We start from the raw sequence: 23902 nt of genomic DNA on the forward strand, positions 1-23902 counted from the left end.
GTAAATTCCTTCTCTGCATGAAAGTTTAAAAGTAGCATATATTAATGCAGTATGAAGAAGAATGTTTTAATGTAGACATGCAAGCCTTGAAAGAAAATTTTGAAAATCAAGACTACATTTCCTGCAAATGGGTGCATTTCTACCCTATATTTTAACTTTAGATTTATTCTCATCTCAAACTCTTTTGGCTGTCTTTTTGACACTTACATCCGGTGCCCCCCTCCACACCCTGGATTATAAATAATGTAAATAATTCAATGTGATTATCTTGTGTGGTGACTGTATTATGATGATAGTATATATCTGATAGTATATATCTGTATAATGAAGTGGACCCCGACTTAAACAAGTTGAAAAACTTATTCGGGTGTTACCATTTAGTGGTCAATTGTACGGAATATGTACTTCACTGTGCAACCTACTAATAAAAGTCTCAATCAATCAATCAAAACACATAGAATCATCATACTGCTGTGATTATATGCATCAAGTGTTCATTCAAGGCTAAGACAAAATATCGAGATATATATTGTGTATCGCAATATGGCCTTAAAATATCGCAATATTAACAAAAAGGCCATAACGCACAGCCCTAGTTCAATGATGCCATTTCTGTTTGTCATGTATAATTTTGTCTATTTTGTGTTTATCCTTGAATAAACAGGTCAATTTCTTGTTACCAACCATTGTGTATTATTCAAACTCCCCTAATTCAGCTGGCTAGTTGTTATCAAGAGTACTAAAACCCTTTTCAACATGATTCTGACAACTAAGTAGGCTAAATAACTTTAAACTTTAATACATGCTCGGATAGGCCAGTATCGGTCAGTATCGGTATCGGTCAGTATCGGTATCGGATCGGAAATGCAAAAACAATATCGGTATCGGATCGGAAGTGCAAAAACCTGGATCGGGACATCCCTAGTCTATATATATAATAAATCTCAGAGCTACATACTTTCCCCTGGTGTCTGTTGCCGTCATCTCCCCTTAGTAACCATAACAATTTTGGCTTAAAAACTAACAATAAAGGTGAAGTTATAACACTGAAATGCCCTCAGGAAGAGGTGCTTTGAGACATGGCTCGCTAGCTAGCTGCTAACGTCCAGCCGCAGTCTGCAGTGTTTTAGCTACTTCTAAATCACTAATCCTCGTCTCCGTGGCGACAAATAAAGTAAGTTTCTTACAAGTATCATCCCTGCAGGACGAGGAATAGCTAAACATGCTTCACTACACACCAACACAATGTAAACAAACGCCATTGGTGGATCTACACCTGACATCCACTGTAATGATACCAAGTACAGGAGCGTATCTAGTCGATACTACTATGAGTACATCGATATTTTTAGCATCACAAAATATTTTTTCCTTTTTTTAAAAATGTATATTATGTTTATAAACTCAGGAAATACGTCCCTGGACACATGAGGACTTAAATTATGACCAATGTATGATCCTGTAACTACTTGGTATCGGATCGATACCCAAATTTGGGGTATCATCCAAAACTAATGTAAAGTATCCAAACAACAGAAGAATAAGTCATTATTACGTTTTAACAGAAGTGCAGATAGAACATGTTAAAAGAGAAAGTAATCAGATATTAACAGTAAATGAACAAGTAGATTAATAATTCATTTTCTACTGCTTGTCCTTAATAATTTTGACAAAATAATAGAATGGAAAATGAAAATGTTACTAGATACGTCAGCAGACTAAATTAGGAGCCTTTGTTTGCTTGCTTACAAATAAAAGAAAAGTTGTTTCGTATGTTTACCATTTTATTTAAGGACAAACTTGTAATAAGAAACATATGTTTAATGTACCGTAAGATTGTTTTGTTAAAATAAAGCCAATAAGGCCATTTTTGTGGTCGCCTTTATTTAGAAAAGTATCGAAAAGTATATAAATACATTTTGGTACCGGTACCAAAATATTGGTATCGGGACAACGCTATGCTCGACTTGTAAAAAAAACAAGCATCGGTTGCTGGACAAAAACAAGTGAAACCTTGTAAATTTCATCCATCCATCCATTTCTACCGCATGTCCCTCTCGGGGTCACGGGAGGGGTGGGTGGCTGGAGCCTATCCTACCTGCACTTGAGGCAGACAGACAACCATCACACTCACATTCACACACGAGGTTGTCAAACTTCTGCTAGGCCCTACTTTAGAGGGTAGGCGTATCGCAGGAAAACATGACTTTAAAGTCAAAAAACAAATAGTGCAACTGGTAAGTGCACATTGAGGGAAAACAGGAACCAGGAAACAGCCAACAGGAACCAGGAGACAGCCAATAGGATATAGGATACAATCCTCGAGCCCTGACTGGAGGGCGAGGCAGGCATAAATAGTAGCCCGATTGGCAACTGCAACAAGGTGTGCCAGGCTGCCAATCAGGGACAGGTGAGGGAAACGAGCGCTCAGGGAGACATGCAGGAAAATGGAACCAAAATAAGAGCGTGGACAGGAAATAAACACAAACAGAGGCCAAAGTCGCTACTTTTCATTGTCACTGCCCCCTACAGCCAAACCTTTGAATCACACCTCAGAACCATACACAAAATTTCAAACGCTACAAAATCATATTCAAACAGAAAAACTAAGTTTAAAATATGCATAAATCGAGGGCAATAATGTCAACAATCCTCAACGGTTAGTTATGTCGACAACCGTTTATGTCGACGTCAGTCAGCTCGTCCGAGGGGACGTTGAGATAACTGTTTATATATATATATATATATATATATATATATATATATATATATATATATATATATATATATATATATATATATATATATATATTTTATATATATTTTACTCAGTGGCCTAGTGGTTAGAGTGTCCGCCCTGAGATCGGTAGGTTGGGAGTTCAAATCCCGGCCGGGTCATACCAAAGACTATAAAAATGGGACCCATTACCTCCCTGCTTGGCACTCAGCATCAAGGGTTGGAATTGGGGGTTAAATCACCAAAAATGATTCCCGGGCGCGGCCACCGCTGCTGCTCACTGCTCCCCTCACCTCCCAGGGGGTGATCAAGGGTGATGGGTCAAAGGCAGAGAATAATTTCACCACACCTAGTGTGTGTGTGAAAATCATTGGTACTTTAACTTTAACTTTAATATACATACATACATACATACATACGTACATAGGTACGTACGTGTGTATATATATATATATATATATATATATATATATATATATATATATATATATATATATATATATATATATAATTGTCCTGTGAGATCAATATAATAAGTAATACCCCGTATGTTGTCATACTGACAATCTTAGACTGTCATAATATATATATATATATATATATATATATACATATACACACATACACACGTATGTATGTATATATGTATATATACACACATACACACGTATGTATGTATGTATATATACATACATACATACGTGTGTATGTGTGTATATATATACCGTATATATATATATATATATATATATATATATATATATATATATATATATATATATATATATATATACATACATACATACATACATACATACATACATACATACATACATACGTGTATATATATATATATATATATATATATATATATATATATATATATATATATATATATATATATATATATATAATGACAGTCTAAGATTGTCAGTATGACAACATACGGGGTATTAGTTATTTTTAGTTGAATGTATTTATTTTTATATTCTGTAAAGCACGCCTATATTTGTTTCCACTTCCTGTTTTTGTCCATTTACCACCACTTACAGTAAGTCTGAGCGCTGGCTCCCTCACCTGTCCCTATTTGCCAATCAGGCTTCTTCTTATGCCAGCCCTGTCCGTTTGATCATTTTTTGCTTTGTACCATCATGCCACATAGCTTTCCCTCCGCTTCTCGTGTACTTTCCTGCAGCACTATTGTTGTTTTGTCCTCCATCCATCCGTCCATTTTTTCTGTCGCTTGTCCCTCTCGGGTGGCGGGGGGGTGGCTGGACATTAAATACATTTTGACCTGCACTTCACCAGCCGTCTCTCCATCCTGGGGTCACAACCAACTCAACCACCACAACAAAACGTGACCCACTATACCCTTTACATTATTCATTAGAGTTGAGACTAAATGTTTTTGTTTTAACAGATGTGTAAGTTACCCATGCCTTGGACACTAATACACCCCCATACCATCACAGATGCTGGCTTTTCAACTTTGCGCCTATAACAATCCGGATGGTTCCTTTCCTCTTTGGTCCGGAGGACACAACGTCCACAGTTTCCAAACTCAATTTGAAATGTGGACTTGTCAGACCACAGAACACTTTTCCACTTTGCATCAGTCCATCTTAGATGAGCTCGGGCCCAGGGAAGCGTTTCTGGGTGTTGTAGATAAATGGCTTTGGCTTTGCATAGTAGAGCTTTAACTTGCACTAACAGATGTAGCGACCAACTGTAGTTACTGACAGTGGTTTTCTGAAGTGTTCCTGAGCCCATGTGGTGATATTCTTTACACACTGATGTCGGTTTTTGATGCAGTACCGCCTGAGGGATCGAAGGTCACGGGCATTCATTGTTGGTTTTCAGCCTTGCCGCTTACGTGCAGTGATTTATCCAGATTCTCTGAACCTTTTGATGATATTACGGACCGTATATGGGGAAATCACTAAATTCCTTCCAATAGTTGGTTGAGAAATGTTTAGTTTAGTTTAGTTTATTAAGGATCCCCATTAGTCTACACCGCAGTGGAGACTTTTCTTCCTGGGGTCCAGTTCTTAACTGTTCGACAGTTGTCATGACATTGACAACTGACCCTCGCCCCGTTCTTGTTTGTGAATGACTGAGCAGTTCATGGAAGCTGCTTTCATACCCAATCATGGCACCCACCTGTTCCCAATTAGCCTGTTCACCTGTGGGCTGTTCCAAATAAGTGTTTGATGAGCATTAGAGATGTCCGATAATATCGGCCTGCCAATATCATCGGCCGATAAATGCGTTAAAATGTAATATCGGAAAGTATCGGTATCGTTTTTTATTATCGGTATCGGCTGTTTTAATTTTTTTTTTTTTTTTTTTTTTTTTTTTTTTTTTTTTTATTACATCAACATAGAAAACACAAGATACACTTACAATTAGTGCACCAACCCAAAAAAACTCCCTCCCACACTCATTCACACAAAAGGGTTGTTTCTTTCTGTTATTAATATTATGGTTCCTACATTATATATCAATATAGATCAGTACAGTCTGCAGGGATACAGTCCGTAAGCACACATGATTGTGTGTGCTGCTGGTCCACTAATAGTACTAACCTTTAAGAGTTAATTTTACTCATTTTCATTAATTACTAGTTTCTATGTAACTGTTTTTATATTGTTTTACTTTCTTTTTTATTCAAGAAAATCTTTTAAATGTATTTATCTTGTTTTGTTTTGTTAATGTTTTTTTAAAGTACCTTATCTTCACCATACCTGGTTGTCCAAATTAGGCATAATAATGTGTTAATTCCACGACTGTATATATCGGTTGATATCGGTATCGGTTGATATCGGTATCAGTAATTAAAGAGTTGGACAATATCGGAATATCGGCTATCGGCAAAAAGCCATTATCGGACATCCCTAATGAGCATTCCTCAACTTTCTCAGTCTTTTTTGCCACTTGTGCCAGCTTTTTTGAAACATGTTGCAGGCATCAAATTCCAAATGAGCTAATATTTGCAAAAAATAAAGTTTACCAGCTCGAACGTTAAGTATCTTGTCTTTGCAGTCTATTCTATTGAATATAGGTTGAAAAGGATTTGCAAACCATCATATTCTGTTTTTATTTACCATTTACACAATGTGCCAACTTCACCGGTTTTGGGGTTTGTACTTTTAAATATTGCCTGTACAGCTGAAGATTTAACGATGGCGATAGTTTGACTCCTCCGACAGATGTTGTTTTCTGTTGTTTACTATGGAAATAAATTGTAGGTCAACAAGGTTTGTTTATATTACGGTGAGAAATGTGCTTGAAAGTAAATAGCTGCAAAATGCTATTATTCGCCAAACGTTTCATTTAAAAAAAAGAAACCACATGCATGTGGAATAGCAAGGGAGGTTAATAGAATTCACTAAAAAGAGGAGAAGGGAAGGAGGAGGAGAAGGAAGGATGCAAGCACTCCCCTGGTGTCTGTTAGCTGTTTCTCTGGCCCGGGGCGACAGAGAGGAAGAGGCAGGCGAAGACGAAAGACAACGTGCTGAGATTCATCTTCATCAACACACATATATATTTTTTTACAGGGAAAAGCCATTTTCTTTGGCGTGGGAGATTTTTCCTCTTGTCTTGTCATGATGTGATGATGCCTGAATTCATTTGACTTTTTTTTTTTTAAATAGGGAGATGATGTCCCCATTTGCTCCTTTTTTGACTCTTTAAAAAAAATCCTACATGAAGACTGTGACCAAAGTGCAAAAAAAAAATTAAAAAAATGGTGTCATTGTTCTGAATGAGTCATGTGACATGCTGCAGCCATGGACCCAGCGGGGGTCCTTTCAACATTGCAGTCAATTAGAGACACATATTTAAAGCTCTCCGGGGCTAATAGTGCACGCCTCGTGACACTTAATGTGAGGCTTTTCTGCCCCCTAGTGACACGCACAATAGTGCCACTGACCAGTTTTTCCAGACACTCACCAATTATTGCGCAACACATGTGCAAAACCATCACAATGCAGATACACATGTTATGTAATGGGTGGGTTTGATAGTGGAAAATCAACACAACCTTGCAATCAGAATGGAGAGTTTACGCACAATGAGCTAATATTGTTATTGTTATGATGATCATCATCATCATCATCATCACTCACCTTTCTCCAAACTGAGATTCCTGCAAACTTCAAGTTCCGCCATTGATGACTCTCGCAGGGTCCCTCCATGCGCGTTTCAATGCACCATTGCACTCTCATGTACCACCGAAAACACGCACGACTCCATGCCCACTTGATGAAGAATGATGACTCCCCCCACCCACCCACCCCGCCATGAAAAAAAACAAAAGAAGCGAGCTCCTGGTGGGCACCTGCCTAATGCGCAGAGTGGATGTTGGCCAGTGCGCGCACATCCACTCCTCTCAGTCTGGGTGTGTAAGCCGATTTCTCACACGCTCCATGGACCCGTGTGTGTGTGTGTGTGTGTGTGTGTGTGTGTGTGTGTGTGTGTGTTAAGTCAAGAGGATACAAGTGTGCATGCTACAAGAGAGTGATGATGCAAGCAAACATCCACACTTCTTGAGGGGGGTTCATGTTTGGATCACATTGTGTGTAAACACCACTACGCCAAAATAGTGACCCACTTTGCGTTGTGCGTCGCCCCCGATTGGGTCTTTTTGGAGTCGACACATGCACACACCAGGAAAGTGCGTGTGTGTGTCTGTGTGTGTGTGTGTGTCCTTGTATTTAAACCCTTCTTGAGACGTTAACAAGGAAAACTCGCTTCCATATGAGGAGCGGTGGACAAGTTAGGACCGAAATCATGGTCCCGATACGGAAAACCATTGCGGCTAATAGAGAGCCAAATACTAGAGTCCGTGAACATTGTGGCTAATAGAGAGCCAAATACTAGAGTCCGTGAACATTGCTCCAAAGTCAGGATTTTTTTTGCTGATTTAATGTGCATACAAAAGTAAAGATTGAAAGGTGCAAAGGCAGCAATATATGATAAGACAAGATGGCAGCTAAAGAAGGACTTCCCGATTCATCCCCCGAAAAAACCCCGCCAGGTGAACAGCTGATTTTTACGACTTCCGGTGCTGACGTAAGACAACCCATATGTGACCATAGGATGAACAAATACACTACGGTACTAAGACTATAGTGGCCATAAACAGTTAGCTTCTACAGCTGGGTTGCCCAAAGTGCGGCACAGGGGCCATCTGCGGTCCGTGACTCGTTTGTCATCGGCCTTAAGCATATTACAAAAAACAAAAAATAGAGATCTCATTTGCACCCCTGGTGGTGAAATCTATTAAAATTAGGGTGGTCCCAAAAAGGAGGGATTTTTCACATTGTCTGTATGTCGATTATAAAAGTGCTCCCTGTCCGGTCAACATATGAAATAACAAGTGTGTGGTAACATTTGAAGTGCTCCCCCTCTGGCCAACATATGTATTAAGTGTGTGAAAGAAATTGAAATGCACCCCCTTTGGCCAATGTTTTATTTATTTTTTAAATACAATAAATATGTATATAGAGACATACTGTAATAACTTGAAGTAAATAATAAAGATTAAAAACCAATTAAAAACAAAAAATACAAAAAATAAATAACTAAAAGCTTACCTTTTTTTATATTTGCATAGTATGAATATATTGTTAATGTTGTAAATACAAATCTTTATATATCTAGAATGGGTGGTCCTAAAGAGAGGCATTTTTCGGAGGTCTCTAGAAGGTAACAAATACAAGAGTGTGTGTGTGCGGGGGGGGGGGGGTGTTGGGGGGTTCCTGTATGTGTACCCTTCTTGAGACGTCAACAAGGAAAAGGACCGGTGATCAAGTTAGGACATAAATCATGGTCCCAATACGGAAAACCATTGCATCTAATAGAGAATGTCTCATTTGCACCCCTGGTGGTGAAATCTGTCAAAATTAGGGTGATCCCAAAAAGGAGGGATTTTTTTTTAAATTGACTGGCCAACATATGTAATAACAACTGTGTGTGTAAGAAATTGAAATGCCCCCCTCTGGCCAAAATTAATAAAAATAAATAAATAAATATGTATATAGAGACATACTGTAATAACGAAAATTAAAAACCAATTACAAACAAAAAATTCAACAACAACAAAATTACTAAAAGCTTACCTTTTTATATTTGCATAGTATGTATATATTATTAATGTTGTAAATACAAATCTTGATATATCTAGAAAGGATGGTCCTAAAGAGGTAGGCATTTTTCGGAGGTCTCAAGAAGGTAACACATACAAGAACGTGTGGGTGCGTGTGTGTGCGTGTGTGTGTGTGCGTGTGTGTGCTCTATTAGCGAGACATTACTCTGATGAAAGTAGAGAGCCCCTCACATTAGTTCATTGGGTCACATTAAACCCATTTAATTTAGGATTACACGCACACACGCGTAAAATATTAGGACACTCCATGGCAGACCTGGGGAAAATACGGCCCGGGGGCCACATACGGCCCATTAAGGTTTTCAACCCGGACACCCGGACGTTCGTCATAATTTTTTTAGACCTTTAACATCAAAACTGTCGCCACCATTATGATGTGCAGTGCTGTTTTTAAATGACCGTAAGTGTTGAACTATAGAACGTATGGTTAAAATGGTTGAAATTTGCGCTTGCAGGTGTTATAGGAGTTATTACGGTAATCTACGTCACAGCAGCTCAGACCAGGAACAAAGCAGAGTGGGCGGGGTTGGTTTTCAAAGCAGCCAGCCCGAAACATGTGCGTCAGAAACAGATGCGGAAGCAAATTTCTGCATAAATATGATAATATATCATATTGTAGGTGCTTACTACCCTTTGCATTCATATTTTGCTGTTTGTTACGTTTTTGTTGTGTTTTGCTTGATTGTAAAAGATACACAACTATCGAGGAGCGATATTCATATGTTGTTCATATTCAGTGTTTTATTGTTCATAGTTAAAATTGTAAATCCCACGGTCTTTATTTTCATTTACATTTTGGGTGTCCCATTCAGTAAAAAACTGTAAAATTGCATTACGTTTTTTTGAGGTGGTCTGTCATAACTTTTTTAGAACTCTATCGGACATTGTGACTTTTGGTATTGGTGCATCAACAAGCGACATCAGTGTGTAAAGGATATCACCACATGGGCTCAGGAACACTTCAGAAACCCACTGTCAGTAACTACAGTTGGTCGCTACATCTGTAAGTGCAAGTTAAAACTCTCCTATGCAAGGCGAAAACCGTTTATCAACAACACCCAGAAACGCCGTCGGCTTCGCTGGGCCTGAGCTCATCTAAGATGGACTGATACAAAGTGGAAAAGTGTTCTGTTGTCTGACAAGTCCACATTTCAAATTATTTTTGGAAACTGTGGACGTCGTGTCCTCCGGACCAAAGAGGAAAAGAACCATCCGGATTGTTATAGGCGCAAAGTTGAAAAGCCAGCATCTGTGATGGTATGGGGATGTATTAGTGCCCAAGACATGGGTAACTTACACATCTGTGAAGGCACCATTAATGCTGAAAGGTACATACAGGTTTTGGAGCAACATATGTTGCCATCCAAGCAACGTTACCATGGACGCCCCTGCTTATTTCAGCAAGACAATGCCAAGCCACGTGTTACATCAACGTGGCTTCATAGTAAAAGAGTGCAGGTACTAGACTGGCCTGCCTGTAGTCCAGACCTGTCTCCCATTGAAAATGTGTGGCGCATTATGAAGCCTAAAATACCACAACGGAGACCCCCGGACTGTTGAACAACTTAAGCTGTACATCAAGCAAGAATGGGAAAGAATTCCACCTGAGAAGCTTAAAAAATGTCTCTCCTCAGTTCCAGGCCATGTAACACAGTGGTGAACATGCCCTTTCCCAACTACTTTGGCACGTGTTGCAGCCATGAAATTCTAAGTTAATTATTATCTGCAAAAAAAAATAAAGTGTATGAGTTTGAACATCAAATATGTTGTCTTTGTAGTGCATTCAATTGAATATGGCTTGAAAAGGATTTGCAAATCATTGTATTCAATTTGTATTTATAAATAAATAAATGATAAATGGGTTGTACTTGTATAGCGCTTTTCTACCTTCAAGGTACTCAAAGCGCTTTGACACTACTTCCACATTTACCCATTCACACACACATTCACACACTGATGGAGGGAGCTGCCATGCAAGGCGCTAACCAGCACCCATCAAGGGTGAAGTGTCTTGCTCAGGACACAACGGACATGACGAGGTTGGTACTAGGTGAGGATTGAACCAGGGACCCTCGGGCCGCGCACGGCCATTCTCCCACTGCGCCACGCCGTCCCTATATATTTACATCTAACACAATTTCCCAACTCATATGGAAACGGGGTTTGTACAACACACTTTGATTGTTTGAGGGGTTTGTGTTAAAGCATCAGCCTAGTTAACTTCTGGCTAACAACATGTTTTCTTGTATTTTTGTAGCAAGTTGTTTCAGACATTGAAGAGTTATATCTTTGTGCTTCATTGCAAACTGCATCGAAATAAACCACGCTGTGTGTTAAAGTGTGTTGTAACTGGTTGCAAGTCGCTATTTAACAGATACGGAGCATTTAAGGCTCATTTTTTAATAGCTCACTTGAAGGAACATGGTGCGAAAGGCCATGTTGTGAGTTGTCCAGTGAAAAGTTGTACAAATACTTTGAAGTTAAAAGCCTCATGTCTCGGGAACACAGGCATTTTGCAGATGCTAGTATTGGTGACAGGGCAGCCCGGTGACGCATGGTTAATGCACGTGCCTTACAGTGAGGAGGTCCTGGGTTTGATTCTGTGTGGAGTTTACATGTTCCCCTCCTGACTGCGTGGGTTCTCTCACCGGGTACTCCAGCCTCCTCCCACCTCCAAAGACATGCTCCTGTGGATAGGCTGATTGGCAACACTAAAATTGGCCCTAATTGGTTTTACGGTAAATTCCTGGCAACCACAGCTGCCAGTATTTCACCTCAATTTCTATAGTTTATTGGTTATTGAATGGATCCCCATTAGCTGACGCCAAGGCGACTGCTGGTCTTCCTGGGGTCCATATAGGAGCATACAAAATTAAAATACAAAGAATACATGCATTACCAGACATTATACAATGGAAAAATACAACATAAGATAAAAAGCTAGTTTATATAGTAATTTAGCATTAGCAAAAACAGTTATCGACCGTAAAATTAACGGATTGAACATCAACATACTGTAATGTCCTCTACATCGTGACTGTATTTGTTATGCTGAATTCCCGGCAACCACATCTGCCGGTACTTTACCGTATATTGTGCAGATATTTTTTGTTTTACAATGTTCATTAGGAGATTATAAGGCCTTATTAGTGCCAATCGATGAGCTTGTGGGCGGTCTAAAGCATACTTGCCAACCTTGAGACCTCCGATTTCGGGAGGTGGGGGGTGGGGCAGGGCGTGGTTGGGGGCGTGGTTAAGAGGGGAGGAGTATATTGACAGCTAGAATTCACCAAGTCAAGTATATATATATATATATATATATATATATATATATATATATATATATATATATATAGCTACATCCTGAAAATATGCAAACAAAACTGTGTTTAGATAATTGATACTTCAAACTTGCATAAATAAATCTTAAGGAATATAACATAACTTGGCTTCTGAGAGCTTCAAAATGTAATTAATAAAATGCTAAAGTTGTTGATAAACAAGCAATTATTTTAATAATTAAATATGGTCATTTTAAATAAATTACTATGATGATTTAAGATTAATTATTTCAAATATGTTTATTTTAATGTATAATTCTAATGCCTGGATGTAATAAGGAGTCAGAAAAAATACAAATAAAAATACAATTAATTTTGATGTTTTTAGCAAAATATAGTAAAAATGTTTTTTTTTTTTTTTTTAATTAATAAATGTATTTATTTTTAGGTAAGATAAACATAATAATACAATTTATCTCTCGTCTGGATGATTTATTTCTTGTCACCCTGTTGTCCTCCTGTTGTGAAAAAAGGCTGTCCTCACTCAGGTGCATGGAGCTGGAGGGGGCGTGGCCTCCAGCTCCGGCTGAAAATCGGGAGATTTTCGGGAGAATATTTGTCCCTGGAGGTTTTCGGGAGAGGCGCTGAATTTCGGGAGTCTCCCGGAAAATTCGGGAGGGTTGGCAAGTATGGTCTAAAGGGATACAGGTTCTAACTACCGACTACATTTAGTTGGTAGGACTGGATATTGATTTACAGAGACCTGGTGTCCCTAAAACCACTGGGCACGGGTCTGGTGGCGGTGGTGAGTGGAAGGCTGTTGCAGCTGGCGCGGCGGGCGTCCATGACCTGACATATGAAACGTGACGAATTGGGAGGGTGCACTATCCACTTTAGCCACCAGACTGTGGTACAGTGTTGAATATCTTAAAATGTGTTTTGTGGTAGTTCCAAGTTTGACCAGTTGCCTTGTAGAGTAGTGACAAAGGGCATGACCAATCACAAGTTAGCAAGAAACATTAGTACCAATCGATGACCTTGTGGGCGGTCTTAAGGGATACAGGTTCTAACTTAAAGGGGAATATTATCACCAGACCTATGTAAGCGTCAATATATACCTTGATGTTGCAGAAAAAAGACCATATATTTTTTTTACCGATTTCCGAACTCTAAATGGGTGAATTTTGGCGAAGTAAACACCTTTCTATTATTCGCTCTCGGAGCGATGACGTCACAACGTGACGTCACATCGGGAAGCAATCCGCCATTTTCTCAAACACATTACAAACACCGAGTCAAATCAGCTCTGTTATTTTCCGTTTTTTCGACTGTTTTCCGTACCTTGGAGACATCATGCCTCGTCGGTGTGTTGTCGGAGGGTGTAACAACACGAACAGGGACAGATTCAAGTTGCACCAGTGGCCCAAAGATGCAAAAGTGGCAAGAAAAATTATGAAAAAAACTTCAAAAAATAAAATAAGCCTCTGGGAACTGATTTTTAATGGTTTTAACCCTTCTGAAATTGTGATAATGTTCCCCTTTAAGCGTCCGTTATCCGGTTCGTCCTATAGGGATGGGTACTGAATTGGGTACTTCTTTAGGTACCGACTAAATTTTGTTGGTACGACCGGATAGTGATTTACGGAGACCTGGTGTCCCTAAAGCCACCGGGCACGGGTCTGGTGACGGCGGGGAGCGGAATGCCGTTGCAGCTGGCGCGGTGGGCGTCCATGACCTGACCGACCAGGAAAGGAGGAGTACGGCTGTCAGATGGGCGCCTCCACAGCAGCCTCTGCAGCATCATCATCAACATCATCAATGTGCGGCCGTAGCCGGGAGACCTTGCACCACCCTCCGCGAGCAGTCGGGGTCACCCATGGCAGAGTCCAGCTCTGAAACAAGGATCCCAGTGTCCCGTGCGATTACTTTGGAGTAGGTGAGGCGACCCCTGGTAGATTGTTTCCAAAGGAGGAGCTTTGATATCAGCTCCGTCTTGGCACGGAAGCAGTGACCAGCAAACTGTGCGCGATGTTGGCTCAGACGGGTGCTTGCTCGAGATAGGTTGCCGTATATTTGGTCCAAGATGGGATGGGACTGCCACGACAAGCCTCGAACCCTTCAAGGCGTTTGTGAAGGCGCGCATTGAGGGTCCAGGAGCCGTACAAGAGGATGGGTTCGATGGTAGACTTGAAGAGGTCTAGCTTAGCCTCTGCAGCAGGCGAGCGGGCAGCTGGGCTGGAGATCTAACAGGAATTTCAGTGCCCCTCCCGAATTTCTCCCGATTACCACCCGGACAACAATATTGAGGGTGTGCCTTAATGGCACTGCCTTTAGCGTCCTCTCTCACCTGAAACCTTCACCCCTTAACAGCCGCATGCTGTCCAGGCGTCCGCTTTTCCTCCATTTAAACAGCGTGCCGGCCCAGTCACATAACAATGTAGCGTTGGGCGGGTTTATCCATGGTCTTTACTCGAAGATGTCAAGAAATGCTGACACATTGTATGAACTTTTAACTGGTTTAATGACAACGTTAACTTCAAAACACACGTACGCACACACACAAGTGAATGCCATGCATACTTGATCAACAACCATACATGTCACACTGAGGGTGGCCGTATAAACAACTTTAATATTGTTACAAATATGCGCCACACTGTGAACCCACACCAAACAAGAATGACAAACACATTTCGGGACAACATCTACTCCGTAACATAACATAAACACAACAGAACAAATACCCAAAATCCCTTGCAGCACTAACTCTTCCGGGACGCTACAATAACATCTACGGCTTTTGGAGCTCAGTGCACAACTGCTCACACAACAAGAAGGAGACGAAGCAGAAGAACGAAGAAGAGGCATGGCGACGACGAGTAAGAAGAAGAAATACGCTTGCAAGTTCCAAAATGATTGGAAAAAATAATTTCATTTCATCCAGGACAGCTCGAAGGGGAAGGAGTCCCCCCCCCCATCTCCCGAATTCGGAGGTCTCAAGGTTGGCAAGTATGTGCTGGGCTGGAGATCTAGCAGGCTGCTGGGCTGGAGGTCTAGCAGGTGGTGGTGTTGTCAGACTCACTGGTGGAGCAGTTGGCACCTGCGTCAGACCCACTGGCGATTGCGTCGGCGGCAGACCCATTGGAAGTGACACTGGAGATGCTGGCTGCGGCGTCTCGGGTGCCGTCGTCAAAGCAGTACCTCGCCACACAGCCTCTCATAGACCCCCCTGGTGGACGAATGCCAGCCATCCCCAGGGAATCTCGCAGATGAGAGTGATGGGTGGGAGTGAGCTTGAGGAGGATCAGAGGAGTCTAACCATGTGGCCATAAAATGAAAAAAATTGTCAGAGAGGATGGCCCCCTCAGCAGCCCTGGCAATTATCCAGCTGGTTAGCTCCTCTAGTTCTACAGCAGTCTGAGGGACTGGAGTCACTGCGAAGTCACTTGTAGGTCGGATCATTCGGGCCTTGTTCACACTGCAGGGCAATATCGATTTCCTGCCCATATGCGACCTATATCATATTTTTTTCATGTCCAATTCCGAATTTTCCATATCCGACCCAGGCCTCTTTCGTATGTGGATATAAATCGAATATACAAACCCCGTTTCCATATGAGTTGGGAAATTGTGTTAGATGTAAATATAAACGGAATACAATGATTTGCAAATCCTTTTCAACCCATATTCAGTTAAATATGCTACAAAGACAACATATTTGATGTTCAAACTCATAAACATTTTTTTTTTTTTGCAAATAATAATTAACTTAGAATTTCATGGCTGCAACACGTGCCAAAGTAGTTGGAAAAGGGTATGTTCACCACTATGTTACATCACCTTTTCTTTTAACAACACTCAATAAACGATTGGGAACTGAGGAAACTAATTGTTGAAGCTTTGAAAGTGGATTTCTTTCCCATTCTTGTTTTATGTAGAGCTTCAGTCGTTCAACAATCCGGGGTCTCCACTGTTGTATTTTACGCTTCATAATGCGCCACACATTTTCGATGGGAGACAGGTCTGGACAGCAGGCGAGGCAGGAAAGTACCCGCACTCTTTTTTTTACTGAAATAAGCAGGGGCGTCCATGAAAAAGACGGCGCTTAGATGGCAGCATGTGTTGTTCCAAAACCTGTATGTACCTTTCAGCATTTATGGTGCCTTCACAGATGTGTAAGTTACCCATGCCTTGGGCACTAATGCACCCCCATACCATCACAGATGCTGGCTTTTCAACTTTGCGTCGATAACAGTCTGGATGGTTCGCTTCCCCTTTGGTCCGCATGACACGATGTCGAATATATCCAAAAACAATTTGAAATGTGGACTCGTCAGACCACAGAACACTTTTTCACTTTGCATGAGTCCATCTTAGATGAAGCCGGCGGCGTTTCTAAATGTTGTTGATAAATGGCTTTCGCTTTGCATAGTAGAGCTTTAACTTGCACTTACAGATGTAGCGACGGACTGTATTTAGTGACAGTGGTTTTCTGAAGTGTTCCTGAGCCCATGTGGTGATATCCTTTAGAGATTGATGTCGGTTTTTGATACAGTGCCGTCTGAGGGATCGAAGGTCACGGTCATTCAATGTTGGTTTCCGCCCATGCCGCTTACGTGGAGTGATTTCCCCAGATTCTCTGAACCTTTTGATGATATTATGGACCGTAAATGTTGAAATCCCTAAATTCCTTGCAATTGCACTTTGAAAAACGTTGTTCTTAAACTGCTTACGCAGTTGTGGACAAAGGGGTGACCCTCGCCCCATCCTTTCTTGTGAAAGACTGAGCATTTTTTGGGAAGTTGTTTTTATACTCAATCATGGCACCCACCTGTTCCCAATTAGCCTGCACACCTGTGGGATGTTCCAAATAAGTGTTTGATGAGCATTCCTCAACTTTATCAGTATTTATTGCCACCTTTCCCAACTTCTTTGTCACGTGTTGCTGGCATCAAATTCTAAAGTTAATGATTATTTGCAAAAAAAAAAATGTTTATCAGTTTGAACATCAAATATGTTGTCTTTGTAGCATATTCAACTGAATATGGGTTGAAAAGGATTTGCAAATCATTGTATTCCATTTATATTTACATCTAGCACAATTTCCCAACTCATATGGAAACGAGGTTTGTATATGCGATGAGTCCTCAAAGTGAACGCTCGCGCGCTCAGGTCGCATTCATTCGAGGAGAACTTCTGCTGCGAAGGTCGTGTCCCTGAGATGCAGGATGAATGGCAGGAAGCAGCTTGGAGGTGAGAACTCTATTTTAATTCCAAAACCACGGCAATACAACAGAGCGATTGTCACTAGGAGCGCAGGTGAAGTAGAGCACAAAAGTTAACTTAGCATAGCCTGCAACATAAACGTAAACAGTCAAGAGACCCTGACTGAGTGGATCGCGAGGCAGGTTTAAATAATGAGGTCTGTGGCCAAGGACCACAAATTAACAAGCTGTGGACTGCAAATGTACCCCGGAGAGCACTTTGGAGACCCCTGATCTTAATAATAATCCCACTATGCGGTGTACTTGTCATAAAAATAATAGCACAGGTTGTATGCAGTGGTTTAGGAGAAGAACTACACCAAGGAGCGCCCTCGTTTTTTCACATAACTGTAGAGCAGTTCTTCTCAAAAAGTGTGGCGGGCCTCCAGTGGGGGGTCGCGGTACAATGCCAAGGGTGGTGCATGAGACCCAGGGGAACATGCTTTATCAGTATCATGTAGTATCTTGCTTCAAAAAGCTGTGCTCATTGTAGCCATTAATCCTGATTTTCTCATTTTGATATAAAAAATAAATCATTAAATAGTTTTAGCTATTTTTGTTTTATATGTTGAACTTTTTTATATGTTGTGCTCCTGAGTTAATGTTGATTAATTTGAATTAATTATTATTTATTGAAGGCAGCACGGTGGCAGAGGGGTTAGTGCATCTGCCTCACAATACAAAGGTCCGAGTAGTCTTGGGTTCAATCCCGGGCTCGGGATCTTTCTGTGTGGAGTTTGCATGTTCTCCCCGTGACTGCGTGGGTTCCCTCCGGGTACTCCGGCTTCCTCCCACCTCCAAAGACATGCACCTGGGGATAGGTTGATTGGCAACACTAAATTGGCCCTAGTGTGTGAATGTGAGTGTGAATGTTGTCTGTCTATCTGTGTTGGCCCTGCGATGAGGTGGCGACTTGTCCAGGGTGTACCCCACCTTCCACCCAATTGTAGCTGAGATAGGCTCCAGCGCCCCCCGCGACCCCAAAGGGAATAAGCGGTAGAAAATGGATGGATGGATGGATTATTTATTGAGTTTATTCATTATTAATTTTCTCAGGATTTAATAGTTTTTTGTTTATTTAATTTCAGGCAAACTGATGCACTTACCGTATTTTTCGGAGTATAAGTCGCTCTGGAGTATAAGTCGCACCGGCCGAAAATGCATAATAAAGAAGAAAAAAAACATATATAAGTCGCACTGGAGTATAAGTCGCATTTTTTGGGGAAATTTATTTGATAATACCCAACACCAAGAATAGACATTTGAAAGGCAATTTCAAATAAATAAAGAATAGTGAACAACAGGCTGAATACGTGTACGTTATATGACGCATAAATAACCAACTGAGAACGTGCCTGGTATGTTAACGTAACATATTATGGTAAGAGTCATTCAAATGACTATAACATATAGAACATGCTATACGTTTACCAAACAATCTGTCACTCCTAATCGCTAAATCCCATGAAATCTTATACGTTTAGTCTCTTACGTGAATGAGCTAAAAAATATTATTTGATATTTTACGGTAATTTGTTAATAATTTCACACATAAGTCGCTCCTGAGTATAAGCCGCACCAACGGCCAAACTATGAAAAAAACTGCGACTTATAGTCCGAAAAATACGGTACCTTTTTTTTCTGTAACAAACTAAAAAACAATGTCAATAAACGTATTCTCTGTTATGCAGCAGGAAGGGGATTCATACAGCCCCATCCGTCACAGTTTACCTGACATATGAAACGTGACAAATCGGGAGGGTGCATTATCCACTTTAGCCGCCAGACGGCAGTACTAGGATTGTACGGTATTGTGGTACTAGTAAAGTACCGCGATACTAATGAATCATATTCGGTACTATACCGCCTCTAAAAAGTACCGGTCTCGCCCCCCTTTTTTTTAACAGCCATGACGGCGCATCGTCGTCACGTCGTGACATTGCTGGTTTTACGAGCAGACGAGCATGTTCGGCAGCGCACAATCACGGAGTACTTACAAGCAGACACAGTGTGTAGACAGAAAAGGGAGAATGGACGCATTTTGGCTTAAAAACTAACAATAAAGGTGAAGTTTTAACACTGAAATGCCCTCAGGAAGAGGTGCTTTAAGACATGGCTAGCTAGCTAGCTAGCGGCTAACGTCCATCCGCAGTCAGCAGTGTTTCAGCTACTTCTAAATCACTAATCCTCGCCTCCATGGTGACAAATAAAGTGAGTTTCTTACAAGTATCATCCCTGCAGGACGAGCAGTAGCTAAACACGCTTCACTACACACCGTAGCTCACTGGCGTCACAATGTGAACGAATGCCATTGGTGGATCTACACCTGACATCCACTGTAATGATACCAAGTACAGGAGCGTATCTAGTCGATAAGGCGAAAATTGCAACAAGAAACATATGTTTAATGTACCATAATATTTTTTATTAAAATAATAATACCATTTTTGTGGTCCCCTTTATTTTTCGAAAAGTATCGAAATACATTTTGGTACCGGTACCGGTACCAAAATATTGGTATCAGGACAACCCTAGATAGTACAGTGTTGAGGATCTTAAAATGTGTTTTGTGGCAATTCCAAGTTTGACCATAGCATCAGTTGCTATGTAGAGTAGTGCTATCCATTAGCAGACTGCATTGCCAAATTATTAACTCTACCTTCCTCTTACGCTAGATCCACCCGGTAATGGGGCCATATGAATCTCTTCCCTACTGTAAGTTGATCTACATTTCTTTTTTTGTTTGTTTTCTTTAATGTTAATAGGGCATACTTGCCAACTCTCCCGGATTTTTCGAAAACCTCCCGGGACAAATGTTTTCCCGAAAATCTCCCGAAATTCAGGCCGAGCTGGAGGCCAAGCCCCCTCCAGCTCCATGCGGACCTGACCTGTTTTCACGTCCGCTTTCCCACAATATAAACAGCGTGCCTGCCCAATGACGTTATAACTGTAGAATGATCGAGGGCGAGTTCTTGGTTTCTTATGTGGGTTTATTGTTAGGCAGTTTCATTAACGTCCTCCCAGCGCGGTAACAACACACAATGCATATGCATAACAACGTACATGCATATGTAACAATAACATCTAGGGCTTTTAGAGAGTGCAGTGCACAACTGTGCACACAACAAGAAGACGAAGCAGAAGAACGAGGAAGATACAGCCATGGTGACGCCGACGACGAGTAAGATGAAGAAATACGCTTGTAAGTTCCAAGCCGCAGCTGCGATTGGACCTGGATAGCCTCCGGGAAGAAGTAGTGGACTACCAAGTGCTTGGCAGTGAAGATCTTCCTCAGGAAGCAAAGCTTGACCGTTTTTGGGCCATGCTAGGGAGAGATGGAAGATTCCAGACTCTAGCGCATTTGATGAAAGCACTTTTGTGCGTGCCACACAGCAATGCATCATCAGCATGGTTAGAAAAATAGTGACAGAGAATAGAACAAGGATGGACAATTTAACCCTTAACTCAACAATGAGTAGATGAGTGTTATGTGTATGTATATGTGTAAATAAATGAACACTGAAATTCAAGTATTTCTTATATATATATTAGAGATGCGCGGTTCGCGGACACAACCGCGGAGTCCGCGGATTATCCGCGGATCGGGCGGATGAAATAAAAAAAAATAAGATTTTATCCGCGCGCGGGTCGGGTCGGGCGGATTAATTAGATTTTTTTTTTTTTTTTTTTTTTTTTTTTTTTTTTTTTGCGGGTGGCAGTTAAACCAATTCGGAAATATATATACATAGTTAAATGTTGTTACCCACATACGAAAAACGAGCAGGCACCTGCTGCATATGCCACAACAGAAGAGAAAAAAAGAAAAGAGATGGACACTTTTACGGAGCGGAGAAGGGACGCCTCGCCGGGGTCCGGAACCGAGGCCCCTTCCCCCGAGAGGGCCCCACCGGGAGCCGTAGCTGAGGCGATCCGCGAGAAGGGCCCGACGCACGTCCAGGGTCACTACCGCGCCCACCGCACCGACACCCCGCCTCGTCCGCCTTCGCCGCGGCCGGCGTCACGCGCAGCAGGTAAGCACCTTACCTGCCCGCCACCCCCGTGGCCGGGGGCTCGTAACATGGGTCACTCCGCGCGCTCCGCCCGCGCAGCTTACCTGCCCGCCACCCCTGTTGCCGGGGGCGCGTAACAGGGGTCACTCCGCGCGCAGTGCGCTCACGAAAGGGGTGGGGCTCACCCTGGTTGATATAGAGAGCAGGACGGTGGCCATGGAAGTCGGAACCCGCTAAGGAGTGTGTAACAACCCACCTGCCGAATCAACTAGCCCTGAAAATGGATGGCGCTGGAGCGTTGGGCCCATACCTGGCCGTCGCCGGCAGCGAGACGCGCTTGGAGGTGCGCTCAGCGCGGCTCCCATATGATTGCGCACTGGTGTGCGTCTGGGTCGTGACAGCGTGGCACGCGAAAGTCTGTGCTGCATTGGATCAGTCTCCTTTCTTTAACAGGCAAAAGCTTTATAACCTCACCATACCTGCCAACTTTTGAAATCAGAAAAACCTAGTAGCCAGGGTCCAAGGGCCGCAGGCCCCGGTAGGTCCAGGACAAAGTCCTGGTGGAGGGTTCAGGGCTTCGCCCCCCGACGGAAAATGATTATTAGCATTCAGACAGGTTAAAATGTTGCTAAAACCATCACTTTTCTATCAGTCACAGTGACTTTTCAAAACAAAAATATTACAGCAAAAATCATATGGGTTGATTGGCATGTTTATTCTGTAAGCTAACTTCAATAGTTTGAAATTATTTTGACAGTTAATGCCAGTTATCCTGTCAACCTTTCACAAGACTTCAATTTGTTAATTGAAAGTATAAACAGTATAAACACTTTTTACAGTAAACAAATGGTAAAACAGTACTAAACAATTCCATTAAAAAAAAATTTGGTGTCATTATTAACTTTCTGTCCAAGCTTGTATAATCTACTGCCTTGTTCAATTTTAAAAAATATTCTGTGCCTAACATTCACATTTCTATCACAATAATCATACTGTAAACATGGTAAGCTAACTTCATTAAAATTATTAGTCCTGTCAATAGCATGGAATTACAATTCAAATGTAGTTTTTTTGTAAGCCTTTCAAAAGAATTCAAAATATGAAAAATTAATGAAAATTAATTTAAGCCATCAGACACTTGAAAAGTGGCACATCACATCTCTATTGTAATCATTTGAACTTTTCAACAGAAATAGCACTGCAAAAATATTAAGGACATACTTCTGTATTTTGGTAGTTATGCTGTCAACATTTAACAAGATTTCTTCAACTTGGACTTGAAAGCATAAATAGTATAAACACTTCTAACAGTATGTCGTGCTGTGAAATACAGCCGATAGGATTGCGCACCAAACACGAAGCAAGGCCAAAGCGCATGCATAGTGCAGGAGAACAAAGGACTTCTTTCATTTAAGGTTTGTGATAAACCATCAAACTCATTCGTTAAAAGGACTCTATAGTAATATAAAGCGAATTTTTCTGGACATTATCATGCAAGAAAAGTTTATTTTTGGGACCGCGATCACCGCGTATTGATTTTTAAAGGTTGCATTACAAACATTTAACTGTCCCATGTGATCAGCCAGTGTGATTGGAAATCCATGCTCAATTATTGCCTCCGTAAATAAAACTTCGGCATTTATCACATCCAAAGAATCTGTTTGGGCGACGAAAAACGTTGAAAGTTTTCCACTTGTATCGCTAGCAACGGCATTAGACTTGTGTTTTTTTGTCCCAACGTGGTCTTTTACATCGCTAATTCCTCCGTGTCCGATCGAAAAATCTTGTCTGCACAAGGTGCAATTCGCGTAGTTTTCACCCTTTTTTTTTTTTTTAATTAATATTAGATATATAACAACGGGCGGGTGCGGGCGGATGGCGGGCGGGTGCAGTTCTGATCAAACGTTACATCGGGTGGATGGCGGATGGTTGACGACTTTCTGACGCGGTTGCGGATGAAATAAATTGCCTATCCGCGCATCTCTAATATATATATATAAATAAAATAAAATAAATATATATATATAGCTAGAAATCACTGAAAGTCAAGTATTTCTTATATATATATATATATATATATATATATATATATATATATACACATACATATGTATATATATATATATATATATATATATATATATATATATATATATATATATATATATATATATATATATATATATATATATATGTATATATATATGTATATATATATCATACTTGCCAACCTTGAGACCTCCGATTTCGGGAGGTGGGGGGTGGGGGCGGGGGCGTGGTTGGGGGCGTGGTTAAGATATATATATATATATAAGAAATACTTGACTTTCAGTGAATTCTAGCTATATATATATATATATATATATATATATATATATATATATATATATATATATATATATATATATATATATATAAATAAAATAAATACTTGAATTTCA

At 40.9% G+C, this 23902-nt stretch overlaps 1 protein-coding gene across 6 annotated transcripts in view; it reads right to left on the reverse strand.

Moving 5' to 3' along the window:
* The window catches only part of plch1 (phospholipase C, eta 1), a 229928-nt gene that overhangs the window by 153743 nt on the left and 52283 nt on the right, over positions 1-23902 (reverse strand). Inside the window, exon 1 of one of the 6 annotated variants that reach the window (XM_061973116.1) lies at positions 6865-6990. The exons of the other annotated variants lie outside the window; for them this stretch is intronic. Within the exon in view, the coding sequence (XP_061829100.1) occupies positions 6865-6907 (43 nt within the window). The 5' untranslated portion in view covers positions 6908-6990. Of the gene's footprint in view, positions 1-6864; positions 6991-23902 lie in introns of those variants that run through there. 6 annotated transcript variants of the gene reach the window in all.

Source organism: Nerophis lumbriciformis, linkage group LG17, assembly GCF_033978685.3.
Source record: "Nerophis lumbriciformis linkage group LG17, RoL_Nlum_v2.1, whole genome shotgun sequence".
Classification (NCBI taxonomy): Eukaryota; Metazoa; Chordata; class Actinopteri; order Syngnathiformes; family Syngnathidae; genus Nerophis; species Nerophis lumbriciformis.